Source organism: Zootermopsis nevadensis, unplaced genomic scaffold, assembly GCF_977971745.1.
Source record: "Zootermopsis nevadensis isolate Lab colony 2312 unplaced genomic scaffold, Znev_1.0 Znev_ptg000023l, whole genome shotgun sequence".
Classification (NCBI taxonomy): Eukaryota; Metazoa; Arthropoda; class Insecta; order Blattodea; family Termopsidae; genus Zootermopsis; species Zootermopsis nevadensis.
Window position 1 is genome coordinate 9,475,984 of NW_028259155.1, and position 26,772 is coordinate 9,502,755.

Consider the following 26,772-nt stretch of genomic DNA (forward strand, 5'->3'; position numbering starts at 1 on the left):
TTATTGCAATAATTTAGCTGTTTCTTATGTCCAGTTAAAATAGGGTTTTTATAACATTTTTGAATAATTATATTTTGCATGCTGAATTAATTTACTTACGACATTGCGCTGCATATATATATATATATATATATATATATATATATACACATACACACGATCGGTTATGGTAGCTCCGTCAGAAACACAGATAACCTCAATGCATTCCCATAACCAAGACACATATTTCTTATCAATTTTGAAAAGTATAATTTTCATCTTTGGGGAACGTGACATTGTGCCACTGATAACATATATAGTGTGCATTCCTGTTCTAAAATTTTGAATTATAAAATTTTTTTAACATCAGCTGAAAATCTCACAAAAATATTTTTTTTTTCAAAACTCAAAGCACACACCCTTCAAGCTGGCAAACGTTAGTTGTGGTTTTCAGGTTAGGGTAAATTTGGTTGTTAGTTTTATTTAAGTTGTGTTAGGTTTGACCAAAGTATTGAATACTTTACAAAAGAAATAAAGAATTGGCAAAATATCCATCGATTGCATACATTTTTGAAGAATTTCAAAATTTGAGGTGCAACCTGTAAACATTATCATACATATAAACAACAATCTTATGGTTTTCTGAGGTTTAAATCGTATACTTCTTGAACTACTGCTGAAATAAAATAATTCAGTATTTTGACTATTTAAATCACAGACATCTACTCACATAGATTCATGACAATGATCATGATTGTATGTATTTCTGCGAGAACACTTTTCTTACGACTACCAATTTTCACCTTCCACAAGACTAGCATCACTAACCAGAATATCACAATCCAAACAAAAATGTCAGTTGTTTTTTGTGTACCAGTATTCAATAAATCTTGCAGCTAATTTAGCCCTTATACAAATACAGTACAGAATAAGCTTATAAATTCTTGAATCTGATTAATAATAAACTGAAGAGGTTTATGTATATTCCATCACTCGAGTACACATCCTGGTCAGTTAACTTCCAAGGCTCAGAATTATAGGGTTATGTATTAAAAAAAACATTTTATAATTAAATGGTGACACATAAAATTATCTTTTATCCAAATCTCATCTAATATGTTTCTAAAAACAGAAGTTCTGTTTCTTTGTATTCTTTTTTAAAATATTCAACACTTCCTTACTGATATAACTTACCAGCATTAAACATGCTGCATTAGGACTGATAAGTATGAAGGACAAGGGAGGTAACAATATGGATCCAGTCTCAGAACGTGATCAGGAAACTACGAAAAAAGGAACACGTAACATATAATGTATAGTTCAATTTTATAAATGGTTCCTAGGGTAAAAAATACACCTAGATCATAACTTCTTAAAAAGCTTACATTCTACTGTCTCCAGTCTATGAATTAAATTATGTCTACTGATGCACCCAAATGCAGCCTGCACAGCTGCACATGTGAATCACATTAGACAGTCACAAGGCTCTTGCTCTCACATAAAAAACACATCACACATTCATTCAAGTCTGCAAACTGCTGGCACAGTTCAGCAACAGCTCTGACAAACGTACGGTTCCAGAGCTGTGGACGACGACAGTGGAAACGTTCCACAGCAGTTACTTTTGTTGTTTTCCCTTGGAAAAATTAACACTAAAGCATTTTTCTGGGCCTACAGATGAAAGAAAATTAAAAATCATCAGATGCTCAGCCAAGCACACAATTTCATTTTTGTGGAAATCAAAGATTCATCAACACGTTTTCAAAAGCTTCCTGTACTAGTTCAGTTGTCCCTACATCCTCATACATTCTTTAACACTAATTTTGCGCACATTTGTCTGATTGAAATTTTGTCTGGACCATGTCCTCACTTGTCTCCTGCTGGCTTGCAGGCATGTTACTACTGCCTGCAATTGGAGTTGCTGTAAACACGAGTTCATTACATTAGGTTATTATACCTGAAATCAATTAATAATTAGAGATTGTGTTTGCATGACTAATACAGTAGAAGATACAGAGATATACCAAGTACACTGGAGAGAACAGAAAGAATGGAGAACAACATACTGCACAGAAAAGCATTGTTATACAAACCTCAGAAAAGAAGAAATGTTGGGAGAGCCTAGAAGAAAAGATGGTCTGATCAGTTTTGAGACTTGGAACAGACCCTGGAGGCCCAACCTCTGATTGTTAAGACGCATTCATAAATTATTTCTTGTTAGCACATATGCAGCTTTCTATCCGACTGATGTCATGGTATCGCATTCTTGATTAATTTCAACAAAGTGCTGTAAAGTATTTATATACCAAAACCTGAAAACTTACAGAACAAAGACAAATATTTATTGTCTTTAACAATCTTTAAACTTTAAGTGCAGACTTCTTTTCCCTATTTAAATATCATGGGAAGGTTTCCGATACCTCAGCACTACTCCTGTAGCTATAAATTCAACGAGACATTGGTATGGGACCAAAGCACACGGACAGCAAAGACGGTATATGTCTCTAATGTTAAGTACACCAAATACACACAGTTTAACATACCTGAAACATTTACATGTGCATTCATAAAGTATAATTATTTCCAGTAAAACAGATATGGCAGAGTTCCGACTATCTGAACTTCCATTTTATCTGATGTATCCGTTATTAATTTCCCCAAAAATATACTTTAATTTACAAATTTGTAATTTGTTAAACGCTAATTTAGTTTGGGAGATTTTTTCATTTGATGTCCTACTGTATTTTCGATGCTGCACGGTAGGACTTAATAAAACTCAAATAATTCAGTAAGTAAAGTAAACATACTGATTTGTTGTGAGGTTTGAAGTTCTTGCAGCATTGAAGATATTCACACATCCTTTTTCCCTGTGTTTCAAATATAAACTGAATGGGATAAATGTTTTGGTGATTTTTAGAATCTGATTGCTTTTGGGGACAAAGACGGAAAGCAGTTTGACAAAAATCAAAACAAAACTCTGTACGTTGCAGACTCGTACAATCACAAACTAAAGGCTGTGAATGTACAGAGTAGCAGGATAGCGGGATCAGGAAAGCCAGGCAACGAGACTGGGTGTTATGAAACTCCAGACGCTGTACAGGCAACAGTCATCAGAACTTGTGTAACCAAAGGTCTCTGAGCAAAATGTGTCTGTGCAACTTTGTTCGAAACAAATTCTCATTTGGATTGACCTAGGTGCAAACCCAGGACTGCGTGAAGAAGCGCAACTAACCATCTGAGCTGCGGCATGCCCAAGGTAATACCACTGGAAGCATCATCATTTGTGTTCCCAATTCCCTCATACTCACGTTATCAAACGCAATCTTCTAGCAGACCATCATAATCCATGTTTATGCTTCATTTTTGTAACTACGCAAATATTTTTTTGAAATTTCACTGAGTTTACCTTCAGTTTTATTAACATGTGAATGTTATTTCAAACGTACATGAAATAAAGAATATCTGCCAAGCAGTATTATATTGAGACTTGAAATTAAGTTTATAAAAATGTACTGTAATAGCAGTCTCCACCCACAATCTTCCTCTTGCCCAAAACAAAGCTTCACACCTTAAAACTCTTTAGCAATACAAACCCTTTTATAGGGACTGGACACATGGGTGAGCACTAAGTTAAAATATTCAAATTTATCAGGTAAGATTCTAAAGAGTAATTCACCATTTGCCTTGGTTTGGCCATGATGAAGGAAGCAGTAAGCACCTCTGAACTGTCAAAATTTCTACAAGTCATTTTCATACTAAATACATAAACACTCAATTATTTCTCACTATCACAAAAAACTAAACTCAATTTGTTAAATGGCACTTATGCAACAAAAAGATTCATTTTGTATCTTAAGTGCGTCATGTTTGTGTTGAATCAAATACATATATTTATTTTACAGTCTATACACAAACTTATTTAAAATAATGTTAAAATATTATAACATTTACAGTATAAAGTATATTATGTTATATTTATGGCGCTCCTTTATCGTAGTACGACATTACATTATTCAGCGCTTTTATTTTTGTTTTTGGACGACATGTTTCGATGTTTTATGACATCATCTTCAGGTTTATCAATCTATATTATTTTAAAAACTATTATACATTTTGATGCATTGCATTTATTGATCTTTTAGTATGTTTGTAGAATTTTCCGTCTTCATAATGATCTGGTGTCTGTATTCAGACGTTCATTATCTGTGGAATTAATTTCCAAGTGTTATTATGCAAATGAGTATGGAATTGACATAGGAAATAAATATTAAGTAAATATTAATATGATTGTAAATATAAAATATAATGAAAAACATACCAAGTTGTATTTGTGACGTATCCTACGTCTGATAGCAGGAGACGATAAACTGTAACTGGAGTATGTATGTTGAGCATGGTTATATATATAGGGAGAAAGTTGTTTCACGGGGTTGGGTCGATGAACTGTATGGTGTTGAAGATGGATGTTGTTATCATTTAGTGCAATGTTTTGTTTGTGTGTTCGTTGTATGTAGTATTTTTCTATTGTATCTCTGTGTCGTTTATTATGTACTATTCTTATAATATCCATTGTTTGTTCTATTTTATTGTATGCATGTCCAGTGTTTAATATATGTTTTGCGTATGCTGAGTTGTCTTTGTTATGTTTAATGGCTGTTATGTGTTCTTTGTATCTTTGGTTGAATGTACGTCCTGTTTGGCCTATATATGTTAGTGGGCAATCTTTGCATTTTAACTTATATATGCCTGGCTGTTCATATTGGTTTTTTATATCTGATTGTGGTTTTTGTTTTAAAATGTTTTTTATTGTATTATTTGTTCTAAATGCGATTTTTATATTATTTGTTTTAAATATTTTTGTTATGTACTTGGTTTCTTTTCCTATGTATGTAAAAGTGGCCCATTTGTTTTGTATATTTTCGTTTTCATTATTATTTTCGTTTATGTTGTTTCAATTTTTTATTTTGTTTTTGGGTTTTAGTTGGTAATTATTATATCCGTTTTCTATTAGAATTTGTTTTATTATATTACATTCAATTTGTTTATTTATTGTAGTTATGGGATATGTATTTTTTCTGTTTATTAAATAACTGATGGCCATTTGTTTATGTTCGCTGGGGTGGCATGAAGAGGCATGGATCATGGTACTTGTGTTTGTGGGTTTTCTGTATATTTTGAATTCGAAATTGTTAATGTTTCTTATTATGGTTAAATCTAAATAATTTAATTTATTATTTTGTTCCGTTTCTAAAGTAAATTGTATATTTTGGTTTATATTGTTAAATTCATTTAGGACACTTTTTATTTTTGTCTTTTTTGTGTCAAAAATCATAGGTATATCGTCTACATATCTGCTGTAATATTTGATCTGGTTTTTGTTTAATATATTTATAATGTAATTATGCTCAAGGTATTGTAAGAATATTTCGGATAGTATGCTTGATGTAGGTGCACCCATTGGTAATCCAGTGTTTTGTTTCCAATATTCTTTGTTGAATTGGAAATAGTTTTGGTTAATGATGGTGTTAGTTATAGTCGTAATTTCGTTTATTATATCCGTATTTATATTTTGTCCATCTAGAATATCTCTTATAATATCTTGTAACATATTTGTGGGAATGTTGGTATACATATTATTTATATCAAATGAGCAAATTTGTATATTTTTGTTATTATTAAAATTTAGTTTTTGAATTTCGTTTATTAATTTGATGGAATTTGTTATATTAAATGTATTTCGTAAATTGCAATATTCTTTTAAGATGTTTGCTATTTTTGTTGATATTTTATATGCTGGGGCGGATGTCCAATTTATTAGTGGTCTAATGGAGTATGGATTCTTGTGTAGTTTTATTTGTCCTGTAATTACGGGTGAAGTAGCACTATGGTTATAATATTGAGTTTTAGGTGGGTTAAAAATATTATTACATTTTTGGGTTATTTTTTGTATTTCTTTTTGATATTTTGATGTTGGGTTTTGTGTTAATTGTGTGAATGAATTTTTATTAATAAATTGAGTAATGTATTGTTGGTATTGTTCTGTGGATAGTATTATGATGGTTTTACCTTTATCTGCTTGTGTAATTGTTAATTTATTTTGTTGTAATTTTTGTTTGATACCTTTTATTGTTTTCCATTCATTGATATGTGTTTTATTGTATTGATTGTTCCTTTTGTTTTGTTTAATTAGGAGTTCAATTTTGTTAGCTATTATATGTCGTATATGGTCTTGTTTTTGTATGGGAATTAAATTTATAGTGGTTTCTGCTTCTAGTGCTAAATTTGTGATCCATGTCAATACTGATAACCAAAATTGGAGCAGACATTTACTACTACTGTGAACCTTCTCCTTCTCCTTAAACAGAAAGCCCGCCTACCTCCTCATACTCCCTCTCCATGGCTCCAAGATCCGCGCGAGCATCTAACTCGCTTCTTTCAATATAATCACGCAAGAAAAGGTAAATATATCTACTGTCAGTGTACATGAGGTTGAAATTGTTGTTAATCTGAGCAAAGACCTTGCCAATGGCGGTCGTGTTGGACAGCATGCAGGTCTCTTCCTGGAACCACAGTTGGTGGCTGGGAGTTAATATCAAGCTTGAAGTTAGATGGACGCCAGTTCATGAATGGGTACGAGCGCTCCTCCATGATGGACATTATGGTAATGTTGACGTCCCTGGGCACGAAGTTCCTCTGTATAGCATGCACCAGGCCATGTACTTTCCGTGTCTTCGGTCACACTTCACCATTTGGTTCGCAATCTCAAAACAAGCATTTGTAATTTGAGGTATGGAAAACTGCTCAAATGGTGACTTGCGAGCTGAGGTGGCCAGGGTATAGCTAACAACATGGAAGCACAGGCAGTGGTTGGCCACCAAGGTATACTTCAATTCAGTTAGGTCAACCTTCAGTAGGCTACTGAACCAGTCAGAAGCGGTTATGGAAGATATAAACTGGGCAATCAGTCTGTTAAGGTTGGTGTACGTGGGGCGTTGAATGCCCAGGTTAAGTTGGCACATGTCATAAACAGCTGTATTGTCAACCATGAAAACACAGTCAGAATGTTCAAGCATGGCATATGTGGCGAGGACAGTGTTGAAAGTCTCAAAAACTGAAGCATCCCGACGGGAGGCGCGGACAGCAAAGTTAAGCTTGGTCTTGTTTCCGTAGTCAATCGACAGCCTTTCCATAAGCAGAGGTAAAGCTGGAGCCAGTGCCACCACCAAATGAATGGAAGATCAGGAAACCCTCAGGGTTGTTGCAGGTTTCAGTCACCTCTCAAATGCAGTTCACAACAGGGTCCAGAAACTGACTGCCGATGGTGTAGCGACCTCGGGCATAGTTGTTAGCGGCATGTCTGTCTCCAGTAATCAAGTTGTCAGGGTGGAATATCTTTCTGTACTTGCCAGTGCGAACTTCCAGCATGCATTGCCAATCTCTACTCCAGCTTTGCCAACATGAAGTGAGATGTACTCACTCTGAAACAGAACACAACTTCAGACTACCCTGTCACATGAGATGACATTGAAAAATCCTCATCTTCCATATGCTATTAAGTGAAACATGAAATTACAGTAGATTGTGAATTTCTTAAATGTTTTAGAGCCACAGTTCAAAACCCACACATATGGAAGCAGTGATTCTTCAGAACATTTCAAGTTCAATTTACTAATTACTTACTAATAACAATTAAAAATGTCTAATTCTTGCATATTTAACTGATGTATGCATTTAAAACTCACTTTCCCGGAATCAGATTTCTTACTTTGACTTGAATCTGTCTTTTGAGTTGGTATGCCGTTTCCAGCTTTCCTATTTTCGACTTTCTTCTTCTGATTTCTTTTCGGAGAATCTTCATCATCGTCCATGCTAAGAACAGCAAACCGGGAGGCCACTGCTGTCGCCATTATTCTACTTACAATTACAGTACGAGGCAGAAATTCAACACCTTTTCAAATCAAAGGGTTTAATTTGTGATTCAAATTTATACCACACTGATAAAATACATTGTGTTTGTCCTTTTACTTTCACCTACGATTTTAAATCTGTCAAACTCCTGCGACACCGCTACACACCAAATTCAATAAAAACGCACACATACCGACATTTGTCGTTAAGCAAAGACTTATGGGATAATAACTCACGGCGACTGATGTTGCATTGTGGGAACTAAATATGTCTGTTCATTAGTGGGAATTGAGATATTCTCATTTGTATTTCTGTTTGTAAGTTTATAATTGACGTTCGTTAAAACCATAATACTATATCGTTTGAGTTCGCAGCTGTGCTTTTCGGTGAGAGTGGAATACATCCCCATATTATGGGTTGATGGGGGTGGTGTGTCAGCTCAATATTTGACAAGTTCGCCCAGTTGCGGTATCGTACCATTTGTTTCCAATTAATTGTTTAATATTTTCCTTCATACTTTTAAAATTTATCTCACATATTTGTTGTCCAGTGGTGGTGGTGTTCCTTATTTTCAGAGTATTGCAACAGTTCTTGAATGATTTACGTTTCAAGCCTTTTTTATCATTAGTTTCAGTCAGCCTGTATCTATGTAGCAAATTCACATAATATTATACAATTACAACATTGAGGTTATATCACCAGCAATTAATGTGCTTATTGCCTTCATACATAATTTACATGCCCCACATGTACGTAACTGACGCTAGGCAATTAGAACATGGGGAGAATACATAACTACTTCAGGTTACCCTAGAATTTATTTACATTCGGTGGATCTTTCGTGACAAAATCCAAGAATGTAGAACATGTCATACTGATATTGTGATCATTTTGTGTAATAAAATACCAATACAACAAACTTGTGCCACCTATTTATATAAATATTTGCAGTATTTCATAATTTTTAATGGAAGTAAATTGTCTGCAGATTAGGAGGAGTGAGATAAAAGGTAATCTTTCAATGCTGGCTTAAATACATTTATATCATGATTTAAACTTTTAATTCTATCTGGAAGAGTATTCAATAATTTGATTCCTGCATATTCAGCACCTTTCATATAACTAGTGAGGTTAGCGCTTAGCTGATGGAGATCGTACTTATGTATTATGTTTATGCTATGAATGTCAGACTTTATTTGGAACTTCTGTATGTTGTCCACAACGAAAGATATTATGAGAGTACGAATTAACTCACAAGAGGGAGTATACAAATTTCTTAAATAGTTCTATGCAAGTTACTCTTTTCTACTATTATTTCTTCTTACTAATTTTAACACCTGTAATTATTGCAATGATTTTAATTTATATGATACTCTTTTGCTGTCTGTAGAATTTCCCCAGAAGATAATTCCATATCATGTGATTGAATGGAAATAAGCAAACTAACTTTACAGTAACTACTTTGAACAGTGGTATGACTGTTCTCATGGCAAAGCGTGCTGAACTTTGTTTCAGGATAATATATTTAAATGTGCTTTTCCCAGTTAAAATTATCAGAACCACCAAATCAGAATGCCATTGAACAAAAAATAATAAAAAAGTGATACTCCTTCCCTCACACTTAGCCTAACCAACGCAGCATAAATATTGCAGTGAAAATGTAAATGATAATACTGATGATTACTTCATGTTGGTTAACAAAGGCTCGTGGTCTGTGTCTGGTTAACAAACAATAATTACGTACACATTCTCTTTCAGATATCACAATATTTGAATTTTAATATCCATTTCTGTTTACTCTTATTTTGAATTGCACATGGAACTTTTGAAACACATAGCTGCATAATATACAGCTGTGCTATTTAAATGAATATTTGCCTGAATACAATGTATGCATTAAAAAAAAAGAACAAAAGGAACATGTGGATTCAAGCTTCCATAAGTCCTTCACATCAGAGACAATCTGGTATGCTGCCGAATGGGTTACCACCGGATGTAGACAGTCCAGCAATGTGTAGTGGTCATTTTGCTGTTGATTCTACTAAAAGTGTATGTTAGGAGAGTTAGAAGCATTTTGGTGAACAAGAATGCATGAAGATTTAAGGAAACCTTAAAAATGCAAAATGTAATGACTGAAATGAATTGACATAGGAAAGAATAGCTTCATATTGATTACTTTCTTTTCAGACGCTGTAGCTTTTCAAGATTTAATTGAAATCCTAGGTGGTTATGTCAGCTCCTGTCTTGTTTTCATGTGGAATGTCTCTTTACTGTTCAATGTTTACTTCTTTTGTGATGTATATTATGGTTACTGATTTTTTTCCAACAGTGAGTATGTGGGAAATCTGTATGTACAACTGTCAGAGAAAGAAAGAATTTACCAAAAAGGCCTTGGTAATTTTCATTTCTAGTGATAAAATGTACAACATTCAGAATTCCTTTGTATGTGTGTATGTAGTATTTTTCATACTTTTTCTCAGTAAGTAATAGATTACACATGCAAAGAAAATGCAGTTATCACAGGAATTACCTTGTAGATGTTTATAATTCCCTTAAAATAAGAGGGTAAAATTTTCCCACAACTCACACAAATTATAATCTAAATTTCATGTTGTAGGCCCACATATTTGAACTTCTGAAAACCCCCTTGTCTAGATATTTGCATACAGTAACAGATTCAGCACCTTAAGAAGAAAACTGTAAAAGTTATAAAGTGTTGTATTTTGAATTTTGGTAAGTATGAGGCAGGTTCCATATTGACCCATTGCCTTTCCAAGAAATCATCTACTTCGCTTATGAAGCCTAAGAAATTTTTATGTTTTGTCCTGAAACCATTTTGTACATATGTACAGTTATTTTGAATTACTGGTTTAAAGTAATATTAGATTTCTTTTCAGATATGTATCACACCAGATGTCGAGAAGGTTCAACGGTTATGAATAAGTTCCCTGAAGATGTAGCTATTGCTGAAAGGCTTACAGGAGGTGATCCAAACATTATAAGGGATAATGCTTTTGCACCAGAAGAACGGCCAGATTATCGCAACATATTTGGGGTTGAGAAAAAGCCTGGCTCACCAGACAAAAAGAGCAAGCTTATTGGTTCCCACGGTAAAAATCAGGTTAAATGGGAGGTAAGACGACTGTCACAATCAGCTAATGGGCGTCGAAGTCAACTTGCATCACCTTCACTTCAAGTACTTCAACATCCACGACAGATTACACACCCATGTTTTATAAGTGAGGTGAGAGATAATTCTGATCATGTTGTACATATTAGGCATCAGCCTAGTCGATATGACCAAGCTGCTACTCCCAGCTCTCAATACAAGTGCCATCATTGTGACTTCACCTCCAGTAGACTGAATGTTATTGTTCTGCACAGTAAATTTCACAGTGCAAATGCAACCAGCAGTTGCCAAGGTGCTGGTATTAAGGGAAAGTCAGCTAACAGGAGTAAAGGTGCAGGAAGAGCTTCTGGAAGCAATCCAGATTACAGGTCAAGAACTCGTAGTAGAACTGTGCCAACATCTTTTGATACTCCCAGAGCTGAGGTTGGTGCAGAAAGAAGTGCTCCTGAAAGGAAACTTGATATGGCTGGCATAGAAACAACGAATGAGGAATTGGGTGCAAATTCCAAGCAACAGTTACCAAAGAGTCGAGAAAAACAGTTGAAAACTCCAGAAAGGAAATCATCTAAGATCCCTGTCTTTGGGAAAAGGAAAGGTTCTAAATGGGGAGGTGAAAGGCCTGCAAAGAAGAAGAAAAATGATGAAGAGATTCGAGAAAAATTGCTTCCTGTAGCAGAGGCTTCTCCAGTTATTGGTACCCTGAAACCTCAGTCAAATACAACACAAGGAACCACAGTTTCAGGAACTGTTCTTGGCAAACCTGTAGCAACAACTACTGGACAGTTACAGGCTAATAGTAGCACATCTCAATCCATAACAAGACTTTCATCTCCAAAACCAAAAATGTTGACAAATCCTGTGCAGAGAGTTTCTGTATCAAAAATAGTTGAGAATGCACAGACTCAGATAAGACCAACGGTTTCACCAGGCATGGTACAAAGCCCATTGCCTGCCTATTGTTTGAGGTCAAAAGACCAGGGGTTTCTTTCCACAAAATCTGTCCCTTGCCCAGATTTGCACGTTGATGAAAAGTCTGATTCAGAAGAACAGTTACCTCCTGCATTTTCATCAGTCCGGGATAGTAAAGGTGAGTCCCCTTGTGTTGGTGTGAGTCTCTGAAAGCTTTACTTATTTACATTATTCACAGCTAAGAATCCTATGGTACATGAGTCTAGTTGGAATTCTGAGTCTGACCAGGCAAGTAATGCCGTATTTCTGAGACATTTTAGTTATGGAAGTTTCTCTTATTTGCTACAGAGATTAGTTTTAAATTTGGTGTAGCCTGTAGTACATGGAGCAACAATGCTTTCCCTGTCAAAATTAAATGCACTAGAGACATCTTTTTAAGGGTTACAGTCTCTTACTGAAGATGCTATAAATTTAGTCCCAAAAGAGGATTGTTATGGAGGGAAGCATCACCAGCACAATCTGTCTGCTGCTCGCTACTTGACTTTTGATCCTAGTGGTAAGTGATGTAAATATTTAAGCTAAACAGGTTATTTTTGTGCCTCTAATCGATCAGTAAAGTTACTTGTTTCTGAAGCAATAGCAAAAATTATTATTTTTGTTGTTTAAAGCATAAATAATTACTTTTGTATATAAGGTTACTACTTTGATACCATCTAATGCCCAATAGGATGAACATATAAATGAAAGTGAATGAGTGAAGAAATATATTTAATTGCATTAGTTATATTGTGATGAAATTATGTTAAAAAACAGTTTTTGAAAATTAGAAAATAAACTTGAGCCTTAATGGGTTCTTGGCTCTACACTCAGTCTATGGGCTGCATCTTAAAACCAGCAATGTACACTTATAATGGGTTGTGTACGTTACAGACGTACCATGTGGATCGATACCAGATGCAGATGTGTCAGAAAATTCTAACAGTACATCCAGTGAACAACCTGTATATCCACTGTCTGAGGAAGAGATTGAATCTGATTCAGAAAGTGATTCTTATTCTGCAGTTGATGATAATATTACTCTATGCTGTAGCACAGTGTTGTCAGAAGATGTGAGTATAATTATTGGTCTATTTATTGTCTGTTGAAAGGCCATGAGACCACACCACAGACATAGACATAGATGGAATAGGAAAACAGTGACTGGACTGAATTGGTTCAGGCTACAGTCTGTTGGTGACCTTTTGTGAATATGGCGATGTACCTTTGGTTTGCATACAAGCAGGGAATTTCTTGGCCGGCTTTGGCACGTTTTATCTGTGAACAACTCTGCCTGAACAGGTTTTAATACTTACATATGAAAAAGTAATAGCTCAGCCTAGGATTCGAAAGTGTTGCTTAAAAATAAATTCACAGGTTCTTTCAAATTTCAGTAATTTTGTATTGTGTGGTATTGGTGAGGAGAATATTTGGACCTAAGATAGCTTACGTGACGGAAGTATAGAAAATAGCCTACAGTGAGTAGTTTCATAATTTGTACATTTCACCAAATACTATGATTATAAAATAATTTATTGTGACTTGTAGGCTTCAGAATAAAAGGAGTTAGATTTTTTGACCTTTCCAAGTAGTTTTCAACATTTAACAGATGATGTCTTCATGTAACATAATTTAACTGTATTATTCATAAAATTGTGAGTGGATGTGTGTATTTATGTGTATGTTTGCTTATAGCTCAGAAACCGACATGGCATATTTTTGCCTTGAACCAGGAAGAGTTTTTAGAAAGGTCAGAACTTTGAAAACTGTCCTCAGTTTGTGTCTCAGTGAGGGTGGTTCCTGTAGCTCAAAAACTAAGCACCGTAGAAGAACAGTGCTAAACCAAAAGTTGTTTGTTTCAGTAAGGAGATTACAGGAACAGAGGTCACAAACCCAAAATCTTTTGTGGTGTCAAGTCTCGGTGAAAATGTTTGGTTTGGGGATAATTTTTTTTACCTATAATATGCAATAATACATATCACATGATGAGGCTAGCTTTCAGCAACATTCATGTTATCAGTAAGTGTTACTGTTTCCTGTATTGTAATCAAATGTTTCTTTCAGAAGTATTCATCTGAAGTTGCATAAAGCAGACTTCTTTCTTGGGGTGTCAAGACCTAACAGCGAAAGCATGTGGTATTCATAAATCATGTGTTTTAGGGCTACAAAGAAATTTAGTGCACAGGGAGATCCAGCTTGAGTCACCCAGTAAGAAAATTAACATGCCAGAGAAAGCGACAAACCTAGATGACTTCTATAAATATATTGTGCATAGAACTGTGCTGGATTTCTCTGGATTAGAATTCTACCAGTAAAAAATAGCATTTGCATTCAAGGATAAATCTGGATACCAGGACTCAAGTTTTCCAACTTTAAGAATATTGAAGCATTTATGATTTAACTATAAAACAAGGTTGGAAGGTGTGCTCTTTGGAGTACACTGATATTCCGAAGGTGTTCTGTACACTGCATCAGGTAGGTTGTTGTTGCACTAAAGCTATTCAAGGCCATTGTTTGCAACTGTTTTCCAAAGATGCATGTAAGCCATTCTTGCACAGATGTTTCAGCCAGGATGGTAAATGCCTGGTTGTTCTGCTAGATTTATGTAGACTTCTGACTACTTCAAAATGTCTGAAATCATGAATTCTATAATAACTTGAAATTATATATCTATTGTAGAAGTCACTAATTTGTGGTTCTATGTGACAAGTTTTGGTTTTTGTAGGAGCTCAGACATGAGGAGCAGGAAGCCGGGAAACTGCTGAGGGTAATACAGAGTGATACTTGTTGGAACCACCTGTGCAGGATATACCATGAAGATGTTTACAGTCAAAGGCACTCATGCTTCATGTCTGGGAATCATAAATTGAAGGCTAATCTGAAGTATTTCACAGGCATTCACATCTTCCCAACAGACAGCATGGTGAGTACCTTTCAGTAAAACCCCCACTCGGCATAACTAAAGGTACCGAAGTATTGTAACCTTGTTGTATATTCTTCATTGAGTGATTTATTTGAATTGTGTTGAGTCCCTTCATTCAAGTCATGTAAGACATTCTGTGTACTTGACACTGAAAGGACATGCAAATTTGATAGTTGAGACATGTTCCTTACTTGTATGTAGTTCAGTTGTCTGCTAATTATGAAGTGTTACTCCATTTGTGCTCATTTCTCTGCGGCCCATCCACATACGAGTTTGGCTTGCGAGTCCGGCTCGGCTCGGATTCCATTGAGCCAAACTCGTTTGTGGGTGGGGTGTCACGAGCCGAGTCTGCTATGCATGTGTGGTGAAATATATCCGAGCCAGACTCACGAGTCAAGCTTGCCGAGCCAGACTCGTACGTGGATGGGCCGCTTAAGTTTAAGTTCTGGCAGTAAAGAGAGGAGAAATTATGAGGACAACACAGCATTACTAGTAATTTATACAAGTGTGGGTCTGGGATATGGGGGTCCACATGTAGGTCAGTGCTTCCTTTACAGCATTCAAGGTCCAGAAAGGGTGGAGAAAGGAAGTAGAGTTCTGTCATAAGAGTTTATGTCACTGAGTATGGAAAAGTTGAGGTCAAAATTCTGGGAACTGGTGTTCGGTTGCTAAGGAAAGAACCAGATAGAAAGAGATCATTCAGATTGTAACCCTTTAAAAACATTTTGGGTATGACTGTATTTACATTAGCTTTGTCAAGCATTAAAAACAACAATATACGTCCAAATGGATGGATTTAATTTGTCAAGTTCTTGATTTCTCTCCATCTGTTAAATTGCCCATATTTTTGATAACCTGTTGAGAGACTGCATTGCAACAAAGAGCATTTTCAAGATTTATGAACCCAAGTAAATTGAGATAAAAATTGCGTTTACTAAATTGAAATGTGTTTAGCAAGAGGAAATGTCTCTCAGCTGTAGACACTTTAAGCTGGTAATGCTGTGTCATTTCCTTATCAAAAGTGTAATGCAGTAGACTGCTCTATTCTGCAATGTGTTTTGGCTTTCTCTAGCCAATACATCTCGCCGCATAAACTACGACTCACACCACATTTGTTTCAGTGGGTGTTCAGAATATTAGGTCTTTATAGAAGTCAGTCGTGGTCAGTAAACTTTAATCTGACTGCATGGTGCAACATCCCAGAAGACAGTTATCTTTATACTAACTTTTGGATGTGTCAATCCAAAGTCCGTGGAATTCAGAATATCAGTTTTCCCTCAACAGTCCTCTGCTTATACCACACAGATAAAGTGGGACCAGTTTGCATGTGCCACAATCAAGGACTTCTTTAGTAATATCATGTTTTTAGAAAATTATCTTCTCATGGACATTAAATAAAGGTCTTGTTAGCTGGATATTTATTCCCTCATCATGATTAAAGGCTTAAACTTCTCGATAAAATAATTATCTACTTGTACATTAAGGGTTAATAATTTTAGCCTGCTCATTTCTGTTGTGACTTGATTTCAGGCACTTGAATTTACCAGCACATTACAAAAGTATGTTGATAGACTTGGAATTGTGCGAGATCAGTCAGACTACATGTTCTATGTCTGGGTGCCAGAGGTAAGAGCTCAGAATGACTTCAGTGAGAGTTGTTTAAGCATAATGTTTTTCTCACAGCCCTTTAGTCTGTCCCATCTACATGGATAAATAAGATATGTAGTATTTAATGGCCTATACATGTTAGAAATATGCTAAATTTTAGAGATGTAGGTACATTATATTGTAATGAATATCAGTAACTATCTGTGGGTTCTTGTTGAAAAATGGATTTATTTTGCTCACTATTGTTACAATTAATTGTTTACTTGATGGCAGCTTTGCCATTGGATCATGGTCTTGATTATATATGACCTCCACACTGGTAATGGTTGTTCTTGTCTTCGCATCTGAACACACGTATAGTACGAAGTTGTCCTGTTCATTTATTCACCACCAATGCACACACTGCTTGCTCGCCAATTGTCTCTGAAGCCAAATGGCTGGTATGAAAGGTCTTGTAATGATTCTAGAAAAGTCCCCATCCTTCAACTAGCTTGAAGATGTTTCCAGTTCCTATGACGGTCCCAGAACAACTGGTGCATGCGGCTTCCACATCCTCTGTATATGGCTGGCCTACTGTTCAAAATCATGTCATCACCATTGGCCAGTCATACACATCACAGTATTAATTACTAATTTCAGTACCAATAAAATGTATTATCTCTGTGTTCAGATTGCGGGTAGAGACAAAACTAACTTCTCCCCCCAAGCGCCTATATGGTGTATAACACGACAGCTTTACTTCCAGAGACTTTGGCCAGTGGAAGTGTGTCTTATTGTTTTTGTTGTGTCCTTTTGTTTATTGTTTTGTTCTGTCTCATTGTGTTGATGTATCTCATTGTTCTGTTCTGTCTCATTGTTTTGTATGTTATTGTAGGACACTGCCACCGGGTATAAACCCATTTGCAGTCAATAATAAATAATAATAATAATAATAATAATAATAATTAACTTTCATGAATCAGCAGAATGATATATCTATCAGTCAAACATAAGCCTCTGCTTCTGTTAACTGAGGGTATCCACATTATTTCAGGATTACATGATAACATAGCTCTTTGAGCCTACAGCATCCTTGATAATATGACACATAGCTCATGTCTAGTATCATATCCTGGTCTCATAATGTGTAGTACATCTGTGCACAATATTGTATTGAACACTACAATATCTTATTTACATTAAGAATACTTATTAAGAGTGAAAACACACAAGAATGTATAACTCTACTTGAGATCATCACAGTTCTGAAATAGGTGTTGTCTTCCTAATGTGTTTCAGGCACTGATCTTTGCTCTTCGGGAAACGCACCACGTGAGTAAAGACGAAGCTGAACATTTGTTCCTGAAAGTCAATGGACACTTTAAGGAATTGTGTTGAGTACAGACACAATGCCCTCTGCTGTCTGCAAATGGCATCATATGATTTCTGGTCATTACAAGACTACCTCTTCTGTGTGATGACGGCAGTGGCCACGCAGTCTGAGGCATGGGTCTTGGCCACATGGAAATTGGTATCAGTGGTTTGAATCCTACTGGAGGGAAGGGAGTTTTTCCTCTGAACTGCTGACCTACCACTCATCCAAGGAGTCCCATCAAATTATGGGAAACAATTCTGAAACCTAACATAAGAATGTGGCAAAGGTTCCTCAAGAAACAAGTACTATAGAAGTAATAAAAAATTGGTTTAGAAGTTTACTTTGTGTGGGAAATAAAGACATACAGATCTACTGCTTCAGGTTCCCTTCTCCCCCAACTGCCTCCCATGGTACATAGCATAACATCTTAACTTTAATACCTTTATTCGGTCAATACTGGTAAATACATACAACTGGAAATCATAATGGAATAAAGTACAGAGCAATGGATAAAACTGCACCAACATAACTGCTATAAATTATCAGAGTTCAATTGGAGAGGGCAAAAGTAGGGCACTTCATCCACATACACCTATCAATCGGTAACAAACAAACTTCACCAAATTATCTTTATCAGATGAACAAGAAATTGCAGTAAGAATTCACATTAAATTATAACCTATAATAATCTTGCTTGAAGCAATTAATTGTACCACATATGAACTAAAACAAGGAAGGTAAAAATAATCTGGCCAATGACACACGGACAGTTAATTTAGGAGGACATTTAATCACAAATTACTTACCTTATGTACATTTATGCCAGCCACTCTCGTCTAAACCTTACCAGATTAGAACATACACAGCTCAATGATTGACGATAGAAGATGGATTACCAAACCACAATTGCGAAGTGCTCATCCTTCCATCTATGAACAATGTAGAAACAACATAATGATGCAGAGATACCGGTAGATGGACAAGGTCTTTGAGAGAATCATCAAAAATAAAACTAAGGAAAGCTGTTCGTATAGTATGCATAAGAAGCATTTCTCAGCTGTCTTTTAGTGACTATTTTGTTATAGTGTTAACATGATTAAATATTTTGGTGGGGAGCAATATTTTTTGGTTTTGATTACTGCATGAAACTTTACCATAAAATGTGAACTGTCGTGGAGCAAATGTTAGATGGACATGGTCACACAAGTAAAAGAATAGGACTTCTTTCAAAAATGTCTTGCACTATATTAGTTACATAATTACACATGTTCAAAATATTTAAATTGTTAATGCATGTGTAAAATGTAAGTCTATATTAGAATGGAAGACCAAATACAAAATTTCTCAGACACCTGTAATCTATGTTCCTCCCTCACAGTGAGGGACAATGGGCAAAATTATTGTTTTGTATATATTAATCTTTAGTTTCTTAGAAATCAGACGGGAAGACAAAATATTTTGAACTGAAAAGTGTCAAGCATTTCCGGAATATAGTTACCTCCTGATTTCCTCATGAGTATCATTTTGATTTATTATTGTTGCTCCCAAATATTTGAACTTTGTCACGCTTGTAATGGAATGGAATCAAAGAGCAGACTAAAACCACTTCTTACATCTGTTTTATTTACACTGACTGTGAAAATGCTCCTGTACTGTCTATAACATAATCTTGTATCATTTGTTACATTTTGCCTCATGTATCTTTCTGGCATCAAAAGAAAACAATAAAATATGCAGGTCTGTTATTTCTTCTACCTCATTTAGGGATTCCCTTGTTGTTCTGCTCTGTTCTTTTCTTTGAGCAACAGAAATGCCTGAAGGATTTCTAAATTTATTTCCACTGATGGAACAATCTGAATGAAAATAATATGTGAGAAGTATATATAAAACAAATAAAACAATTTCATACATACACATCATATAACAGATATTAATAACCATTAAAACTACTTTACATCTCACCTCAGCACTGGATTTTTGTCTACTAGAACTTCTAAGCTTGTAAGTTAATTTCAAGTCACGATGCTTTTTCATGTTCTTTGAAGTCTGGTCAATGAGAAACACTGAACAATAACACTTTCATAATTTACTACACATAACCAATACAGAATAGGGTTTACAGGGAAGGCAGTCTAGCTAAGTATTAATATTGAAATGGCAGCATGAATCACAGAACTTTCAGCACAAGGAGAACTGTAATGAGAGCAGTTCTATCAGGTACCCAAACCAAAATCAGATGATGGAAGAAATTAACCCAATATGTCCTATAGCGATCCTGATTTGTAAGCACAGTGAAGTGTGTGACTTCGCCTCTTCCAAAGTCTAAGGTGATCACTTATTTCGTTACCCGGAATTGCAAACATTAGTATAAACATGGTTAATTGTGTTATGATGGTATATTTAGCATCGGACCTTCTGAGCTGACAATCTTCTTTAAAAGGCTTGGCATTAAATTTTCTATATCAATTTCTTTAAAGTAACATCTACAGAGATGAAAACTTACGCTTTTTGTGTATACAAAATTTAATATAATTAAGTGTTTGCCTTCCTGCAGTAAAATTAATTTCTAAAATAATTTTTATTAATTCAGCATCTTCCTTGACAGCAGCATTTACAAGGACGGATTGGCTTTAAAACATATCTACATTTAGACTCACTTGTAGAAAAAATACCTCTATAAACTAATAACAAAAAGACCAGACAATATAAATTAAAAAATTCACAACATTTCAGTACTCTTCTCATTTAGACTTTATTTTAACAAATTTCATATTTATTAATTAGGAATTAGTGACTTCTACATTACAGCCATAAAAAACTGATTAGAATCATATCCATAATCCCAGTACTTTTTTATAATCTAGTTTTTAATATTTTGATATTTGAACACACATTTTGTTAAATGTCATTCAGTTAACGTTTAAAGTTATTGTTCTTGTTGTCGTTATTACTATTATTATAAGCAAGCTGATCACAGTCAGATGTCAATAGACCAACATCTTCATTGCTTTATGAGCCATTTTTGTCTCCCTCAATTTCATCCACCATCTAAGAACTACACAAATACTTTGTATTCCCCAGGGGACAAAGGGAACCCAGGTGTTTGCGTTAGGTGGTCCCTCACTCACGTAGCCTTTAATCTTACATCCCCCTCCCCAGAGCATGGCTTTCACCATTAGTCTGTTCCCGTTTCAGCTTGCCTTGGGAAGATCCGGATTATGACCTGAGAGGGCAGCCACTTATGGAGGTTCGTCATCCCAGGGGAATACCTCGCTAGTGGCACCCTCAGGCAATAAACAATGTTGGTCCCAGCACAGATCCTTGAGCAACCAGAATTCCGCATGTGGTAGCACCAGACTACGCAGTGCCACAACCCACACGACAGCCACCTTCATGTCGCTATAGTTACAATATAATTTAGTACTGGAAATATAATTCAGTCAAGCATGATGTAAGTGCAAGTTGTTAATAAATCTGAATTAGTTAATTTTCTTGGCTTTAAAGACTCTCTGAGTGTTTGACTGTTAGAAATTCACAAGTTAGTTTCTAGCTAGCTGAGTTATGGGGAGGGAGGGCAAGCAGTAACATGGAAGGCATTTTGCTGCCTCCTTGCCCTTTCCCCTCACAGTGTGACAGCTCATGCTTGCAGATATTTTTCATCCAGTACAGCTATATTTTCAAGAATATTTAATTAAGCTAATTTCATTTGCATTAGCTGGTCACTTTGCAGACTGAGTTATTTTAAGTCTGAAAATATGTTAATAAACAATTTACTGAATTTAGGAATAACATATGGCAGCGAATTTGAAAATTTAAATGTTTGAAGTACAATAAGAAGAAATATTTGTATTCCTCAATTCGATGTGTCCGTGTGTGTGCGCTCGTGCAAGTGAACACATTCGTTCTTATGGCAACAAAGGTTTAATCCTGTAATGATTTATTTTAAATAAAATTACATTATTAAAATTTTAAATGTTATGTTTGTTACAACTGTCCTGAAATAAAGTTCTGGCACTAATTTTTTAACATTGTTATTTACTGACTACCTCAGCCATTCAATCCTTTTTCTGTCAGATACACTCCTTGATTTTGTCATACAAGACATAAAAATACCTAATGCAGCAACATTTCAAGATCTAAGATGTCCCTGTCTCTTTTGAAGTCCACATACTTCATAGAACCAAATATTGACAGCTACAACTTAATAAATATAAGAATACACCCAATAATCCATGTATTTACAATATACAATTTTAATGAAAACTAGTTAACATTTATGGAAGGTCAACCTGAAATTTAATTTTGCTACTGTCCCTTTATCTCTATAATCACAGATATACAGAATACAAAAACATTAAAAAAAGTTGAGAGCAGAAATGCTTTTTTGTCAAAATGAAAAGTGCATGAATATACAATATACGATTTATATATTCAGATAAGCATGAAGGTGGAACTGTAGAAGGAAAATATGCTTATAAAAATAATGCAAATTACTGTGAGAACACAACTTATAGTTTTTAATTTCTAATTCTAATCTTAATATTAATTTTTGTAAAACATAATCTCAAACAGTGGCAAGTCGCATATAACTCTGCTTCAGAATAAGAAATGTATCCATGATGAACCAAAGACGACCCAGAGAGAATGAAGCTTGATGCCCAGAATTTAATTATACACCGATGAAGAAGAAGATGATGATATATTGTATGTGACAAAGTTTGTTCCTTTATACATAACAGCATAAGAACAAGGTGCAAAAAATGGATATTTGAGTCTTCTCTGGTGCAAACTTATACTTTACTAATTCATTCACAAAAATGAAACAAAGGTCCAATAACAGCAATGATATTTACACTTCTATTTACACTCTAACTGGCATAAGCTCTAAATTTAGAAGTATATAAAAACACATTATTTTCCTTAGAAGGGAATAGTCCAGTTGGTCAGAACATAACCTCACTTGAAACTTTTATCATTTACAGACCCCACACCATCTAGTAATGATCTCACACAAAATATGAGCTGCCAAAACACTGTACAAGGTTGCACAAAATGTGTCCAAAATTGGAAAGTGCAGTTCAAATTCACACCACCATACACACATATGACAACAGCATGTCCAGCAGCACTGCGGTATATCCTGGTGGATTCCAATTAAGTACGCTCCCTCTTCCTGTCTTCATCATCAAGGGCTGATGCTTACCTTTTTAACGCCTTATTTTTCCTGTTTCGGACAAGGGCCTCTTGCCGTGCGTTGGTTTCATGATCTATATACGTTATATACCAACCATGGTCAGTATCTTCAACACAACACAAACCTTCCCGTGCAAGCCACTTCACGAAGTCCGCTAACGTTTTCCACCTTTATGTAACTCTGGTAGACAATATTTGCCTTGACATCCTTTTTGCCGAATTGATCTTTCAGCACTTCTAAAAATTCTTCCTTAAATTTGTTGGAGAAGAAGTTACTATATTTTTGTGGGTTATCAGCAACTATGTGCAAATATGAAGTTCTTATTTCTTTTTCCTTCTTCAAACACTAATACTCTACGAATTGTTTGTTAAATATATATATATATATATATATATATATATATATATATATATATATACACACACACACACATATATATAAAGGCCAAATAGCTGATTACTTTTCAAGAGATCTATGAACCATGTACTACTTTATGGGTACATGACATTAAGAGAGTCAGGATAAGTCTTGTATATAACAATATATTTAAAATCAAAAATTCAACATAATTTAATAAAAAAAATCATATACAGAGTGAGTCACAAGTATGTTTACAAACTTTCTGTGTGTGTGTGTGTTCCTGGATCAAAAATAAGAAAAAATGTTTTTATGAACATGTCGCAGCAAATGCTTATTTTTCAAAATAATACCCCAAAATAAGTCTCAATGTATGCCTTTATTGCCAAGAATAAGGACAGGGACGTTTCTTTGTAACAGATGCTCAAAGGTTGCTCCTCCATTCTCCACACATGCCCGAGCATGACATACACAAGGTTGACGGATTCATCCGTACACACCAGGGTTTCCTCGAATCATCAGGCATGCCTTCTGCCAGTACAAGCACATAAAGACTGTAAACATACTTTTAACTCACTCTATGTATGTACGTGTATATGTATATATACTTATAAAGAGAATTAAGAACCATGTACTTCTGGGTATATGGCATTAAAGAGTAAACATGAGTCTTAACTAACTATATATTTGAAAATAAAAATTCAACACGATTAAATATAACGAAGTAACCAACCAGATGGCTTAGGGAACCCTAAAGTTCATCACCGAATAAAACAAAGCCCTCGACCAGACCCTGACCCGGGCCAACAAAATCCAATCCCCTTCAACACCTATCTCCCACATATCCCACCCAACACTATCATCCCATCTACGTCTAGGTCTCCCCAGCGGTCTCTTCCCCCATCCATGCTCGCCACATGCCCCACCCACTTCATTCTTCCTGACAATACTGGGGAAGGAATATAAATTTTTAAGTTCATCATTATGTAGTTTTCTCCTGACCCCCATCGTCTTCTCTGCTAGGAACAAAAATCATCCTCAACACCTGCAATCTGTGTTCCTCCCTCTGAGTGAGAGACCATATTTCGCACCCATACAAAACAACAGGCAAAATTATTGTTTTGTATACTTTAATCTTCAGGTTATTAGAAATCAGACGGGAAGACAAAATATTTTGAACTGAGAAGTAGCAAGCATTTCCAAAATTTAATCTCTTCCTAACTTCCTCATGAGTGTCATTTTGATTTGTTATTGTTTTCCCCAGATATTTGAATTTGAAACCCTTTCAAAGTATTTATCAGCCACCGCAAGATAATTCTGTCTGTCTTCTGATGACGAGATACTAACATGTACTTAGTTTTTTCTGAATTTACTTCCAGCCCCACTTGTCTACCAGCCTCTAGTAAAACTTCTGCGTTCCTCTTTATTGTGTTCATATCGTCCCCCAATAAATTAACATCATCAGCAAATGCCAATAGCTGATGTGTCCCGTTCAATTGCAAACTCTCCTGCCTATCTTGGACTTTCCTGATGGCGTATTCTAGCACAAAGTTAAAGAGCAAGGGAGACAAAGCATCTCCTTGTTTTAGACCGTTCTTGATGAAGAATGTCTCAGATACATATAAGAAATTGCATACTAAAAAGGAAAGGTCTGCTAGTGTACGTAATATTTTGATTCCATGCAAGTGCACAGCACAGACCAAGTGATGATCCTGTTCAGACTGTAACCTTGTTTACTTCAAAAGGAAAGTTATCTCATCTTATATTTTTATATTAAGACAATTAAGAAATTGGGTCCAATTTGTGAAGGGAATGCTGCATTCCATTAATAAAGTTGGTTCAGAAAATTCTGATATGGATTTATTGTCACCAACCGATGATGCAAATTTGAGATTACTGAACACTGTCCTTGGGCAACTATACACTTTGCTGTCAGCTGTGCAGTTCTTGGAAGTACCACTCAAAACCATCTCCTGGAATGATCTTCAGAACAGCATCCTTCAGCTGAGATTTCACAAACCTGAAGAGGTTAGAGCCTGATGGCAACACATCCAGTACTGTCACCTTGGCATCCGCCAAGAAGCTACAATGCCGACGCCTTGACTACTGACAAGGAGAACGCCCGATTGATGGAAGAATTCAGCACATTGCATTTCAACACTATTTAGCATGCCACCACATCACACTTATCCCAATGGTGCTTCTTCATAAAACCAATCACTACTTTCTAATTTCTGTGCCCACGGCTACTTGAATTTTGGATTGGCTTATCAAATTTTGTGAATGATTTCTGTATGAATGAAACCTACCAAGCTTGAGCATCTGCAATTAGAGATACTGAATAGTAACCGATTAAATGATATGCTTTGATGACTGTACCAGGCATGATATTATAATATGCCAAGGAATTGGAATATTTAAAAAACAAACCCTGCAACATGAAATTGTACAAAGAAACTTAAGTATATATTAAATCTTGTCCGTCTAATCACAATAAATTCTCATTAAATATTAAAATATTACAATAATTAACATTTAAAATATCAAATGATGTTCTTTAACGAGATATTCGATTTACATTAGACCATCATTCTTCATGTTTCACGACATGTTTCAGTTCCTAAAAGAACCATCCTCAGGTGTATATAATTATATAAAGCTTCAAAACGATAAATAATTTAAATACAATTTTCATACATTATACCAGCGTACATTTTTATCAGATTTTTTTACCAGATATCAAATGATGTTCTTTTTCAGATTTTTATTCCATTTTTAATAACACACTCGATGTTGTTCTGTATATATAAATGTTGAAATGTTAATTATTGTAATATTTTAATATTTAATAAGAATTTATTGTGATTAGACGGACAAGATTTAATATATACTTATTATATCACAATATGACGCAACTTTACCATCTTAAAGAAACTTAATTATTACTGTAGACACTTTCTTCTCTGGACAGAAGTGGGAAACAAAGCAAGAATTAGGATAGTGGAATTTAATCATCATAACAATTGCAAACAGAAAATGATTTGTTAGACTCTGCTCAGACATACATCTCTTGCCAAAAATCAATGAACTACATAAATTATCTATCATCCTCCCTTCCAGACAACTGCCATCTGCAGTCAATGTACTTAACTAATCACGAAAATATCAAGTACAGAAGATTCTATGAACACGGCCGTTTTTACTAATCTTTCTATTATGGCCTTATCCATTGTATGTATTTTAAGGGCAAAGTCAATTGCCATTCCATTATGGACGCTGTTGGTTTACGTGTGCCGGCGAGGCAAATAGAGAATTTTCTACTTTTAGTGTGAGCAGTGCACTAAGACATAGTCCTTCAGCGAGGTGCGTCATCG

At 35.2% G+C, this 26,772-nt stretch overlaps 1 protein-coding gene, 1 long non-coding RNA gene and 1 pseudogene across 11 annotated transcripts; 1 reads left to right on the plus strand and 2 right to left on the minus strand.

Annotated features, from left to right (window-relative positions):
- Positions 1-1,288: 1,288 nt before the first annotated feature.
- On the minus strand, positions 1,289-7,861 carry LOC110840068 (tubulin alpha-1 chain-like; annotated as a pseudogene). Its single transcript, XR_015536687.1, has 3 exons — positions 7,722-7,861; positions 6,357-7,457; positions 1,289-1,900 (listed from the first exon to the last, which is right to left on the minus strand). The product of XR_015536687.1 is annotated as a tubulin alpha-1 chain-like (transcript).
- A 230-nt stretch (positions 7,862-8,091) lies between these two features.
- LOC110840067 (uncharacterized) lies at positions 8,092-21,865 on the plus strand. 8 transcript variants are annotated; one of them, XR_015536684.1, is made up of 7 exons: positions 8,388-8,897; positions 10,785-12,104; positions 12,857-13,035; positions 14,688-14,885; positions 16,416-16,511; positions 17,772-19,848; positions 21,043-21,865. XR_015536684.1 is itself a non-coding variant. In XM_022084837.2 (6 exons), the coding sequence occupies exons 2-6, from the start codon at positions 10,787-10,789 to the stop codon at positions 17,868-17,870; spliced, it is 1,890 nt and encodes a 629-aa protein (XP_021940529.1). In that variant the 5' UTR covers positions 8,092-8,204; positions 10,785-10,786; the 3' UTR covers positions 17,871-21,865. The 8 variants fall into 8 exon arrangements, 6 of the variants coding, with proteins under 6 accessions (XP_021940529.1, XP_021940530.1, XP_021940528.1 ...); XR_002546750.2 differs by having other exon boundaries at positions 17,772-18,160; XM_022084837.2 differs by lacking the exon at positions 8,388-8,897 and adding an exon at positions 8,092-8,204 and having other exon boundaries at positions 17,772-21,865.
- On the minus strand, positions 16,702-17,810 carry LOC147872918 (uncharacterized). 2 transcript variants are annotated; one of them, XR_015536693.1, is made up of 2 exons: positions 17,721-17,810; positions 16,702-17,063 (listed from the first exon to the last, which is right to left on the minus strand). It is a non-coding gene; the product is annotated as an uncharacterized LOC147872918 (long non-coding RNA). The 2 variants fall into 2 exon arrangements; XR_015536692.1 differs by having other exon boundaries at positions 17,703-17,790.
- Positions 21,866-26,772: the final 4,907 nt, after the last annotated feature.

What these genes read in the sequence shown, in the direction of transcription:
- LOC110840067 (XM_022084835.2), top strand. Translation starts at nt 8,855, where the DNA reads ATGGAAGTAAATTGTCTGCAGATTAGGAGGAGTGAGATAAAAG. An exon ending in TAGGAGGAGTGAGATAAAAG is followed by an intron (nt 8,898 to 10,784) that starts GTAATCTTTCAA and finishes ATTTCTTTTCAG; the next exon opens with ATATGTATCACACCAGATGT. An exon ending in GCACAGTGTTGTCAGAAGAT is followed by an intron (nt 13,036 to 14,687) that starts GTGAGTATAATT and finishes TGGTTTTTGTAG; the next exon opens with GAGCTCAGACATGAGGAGCA.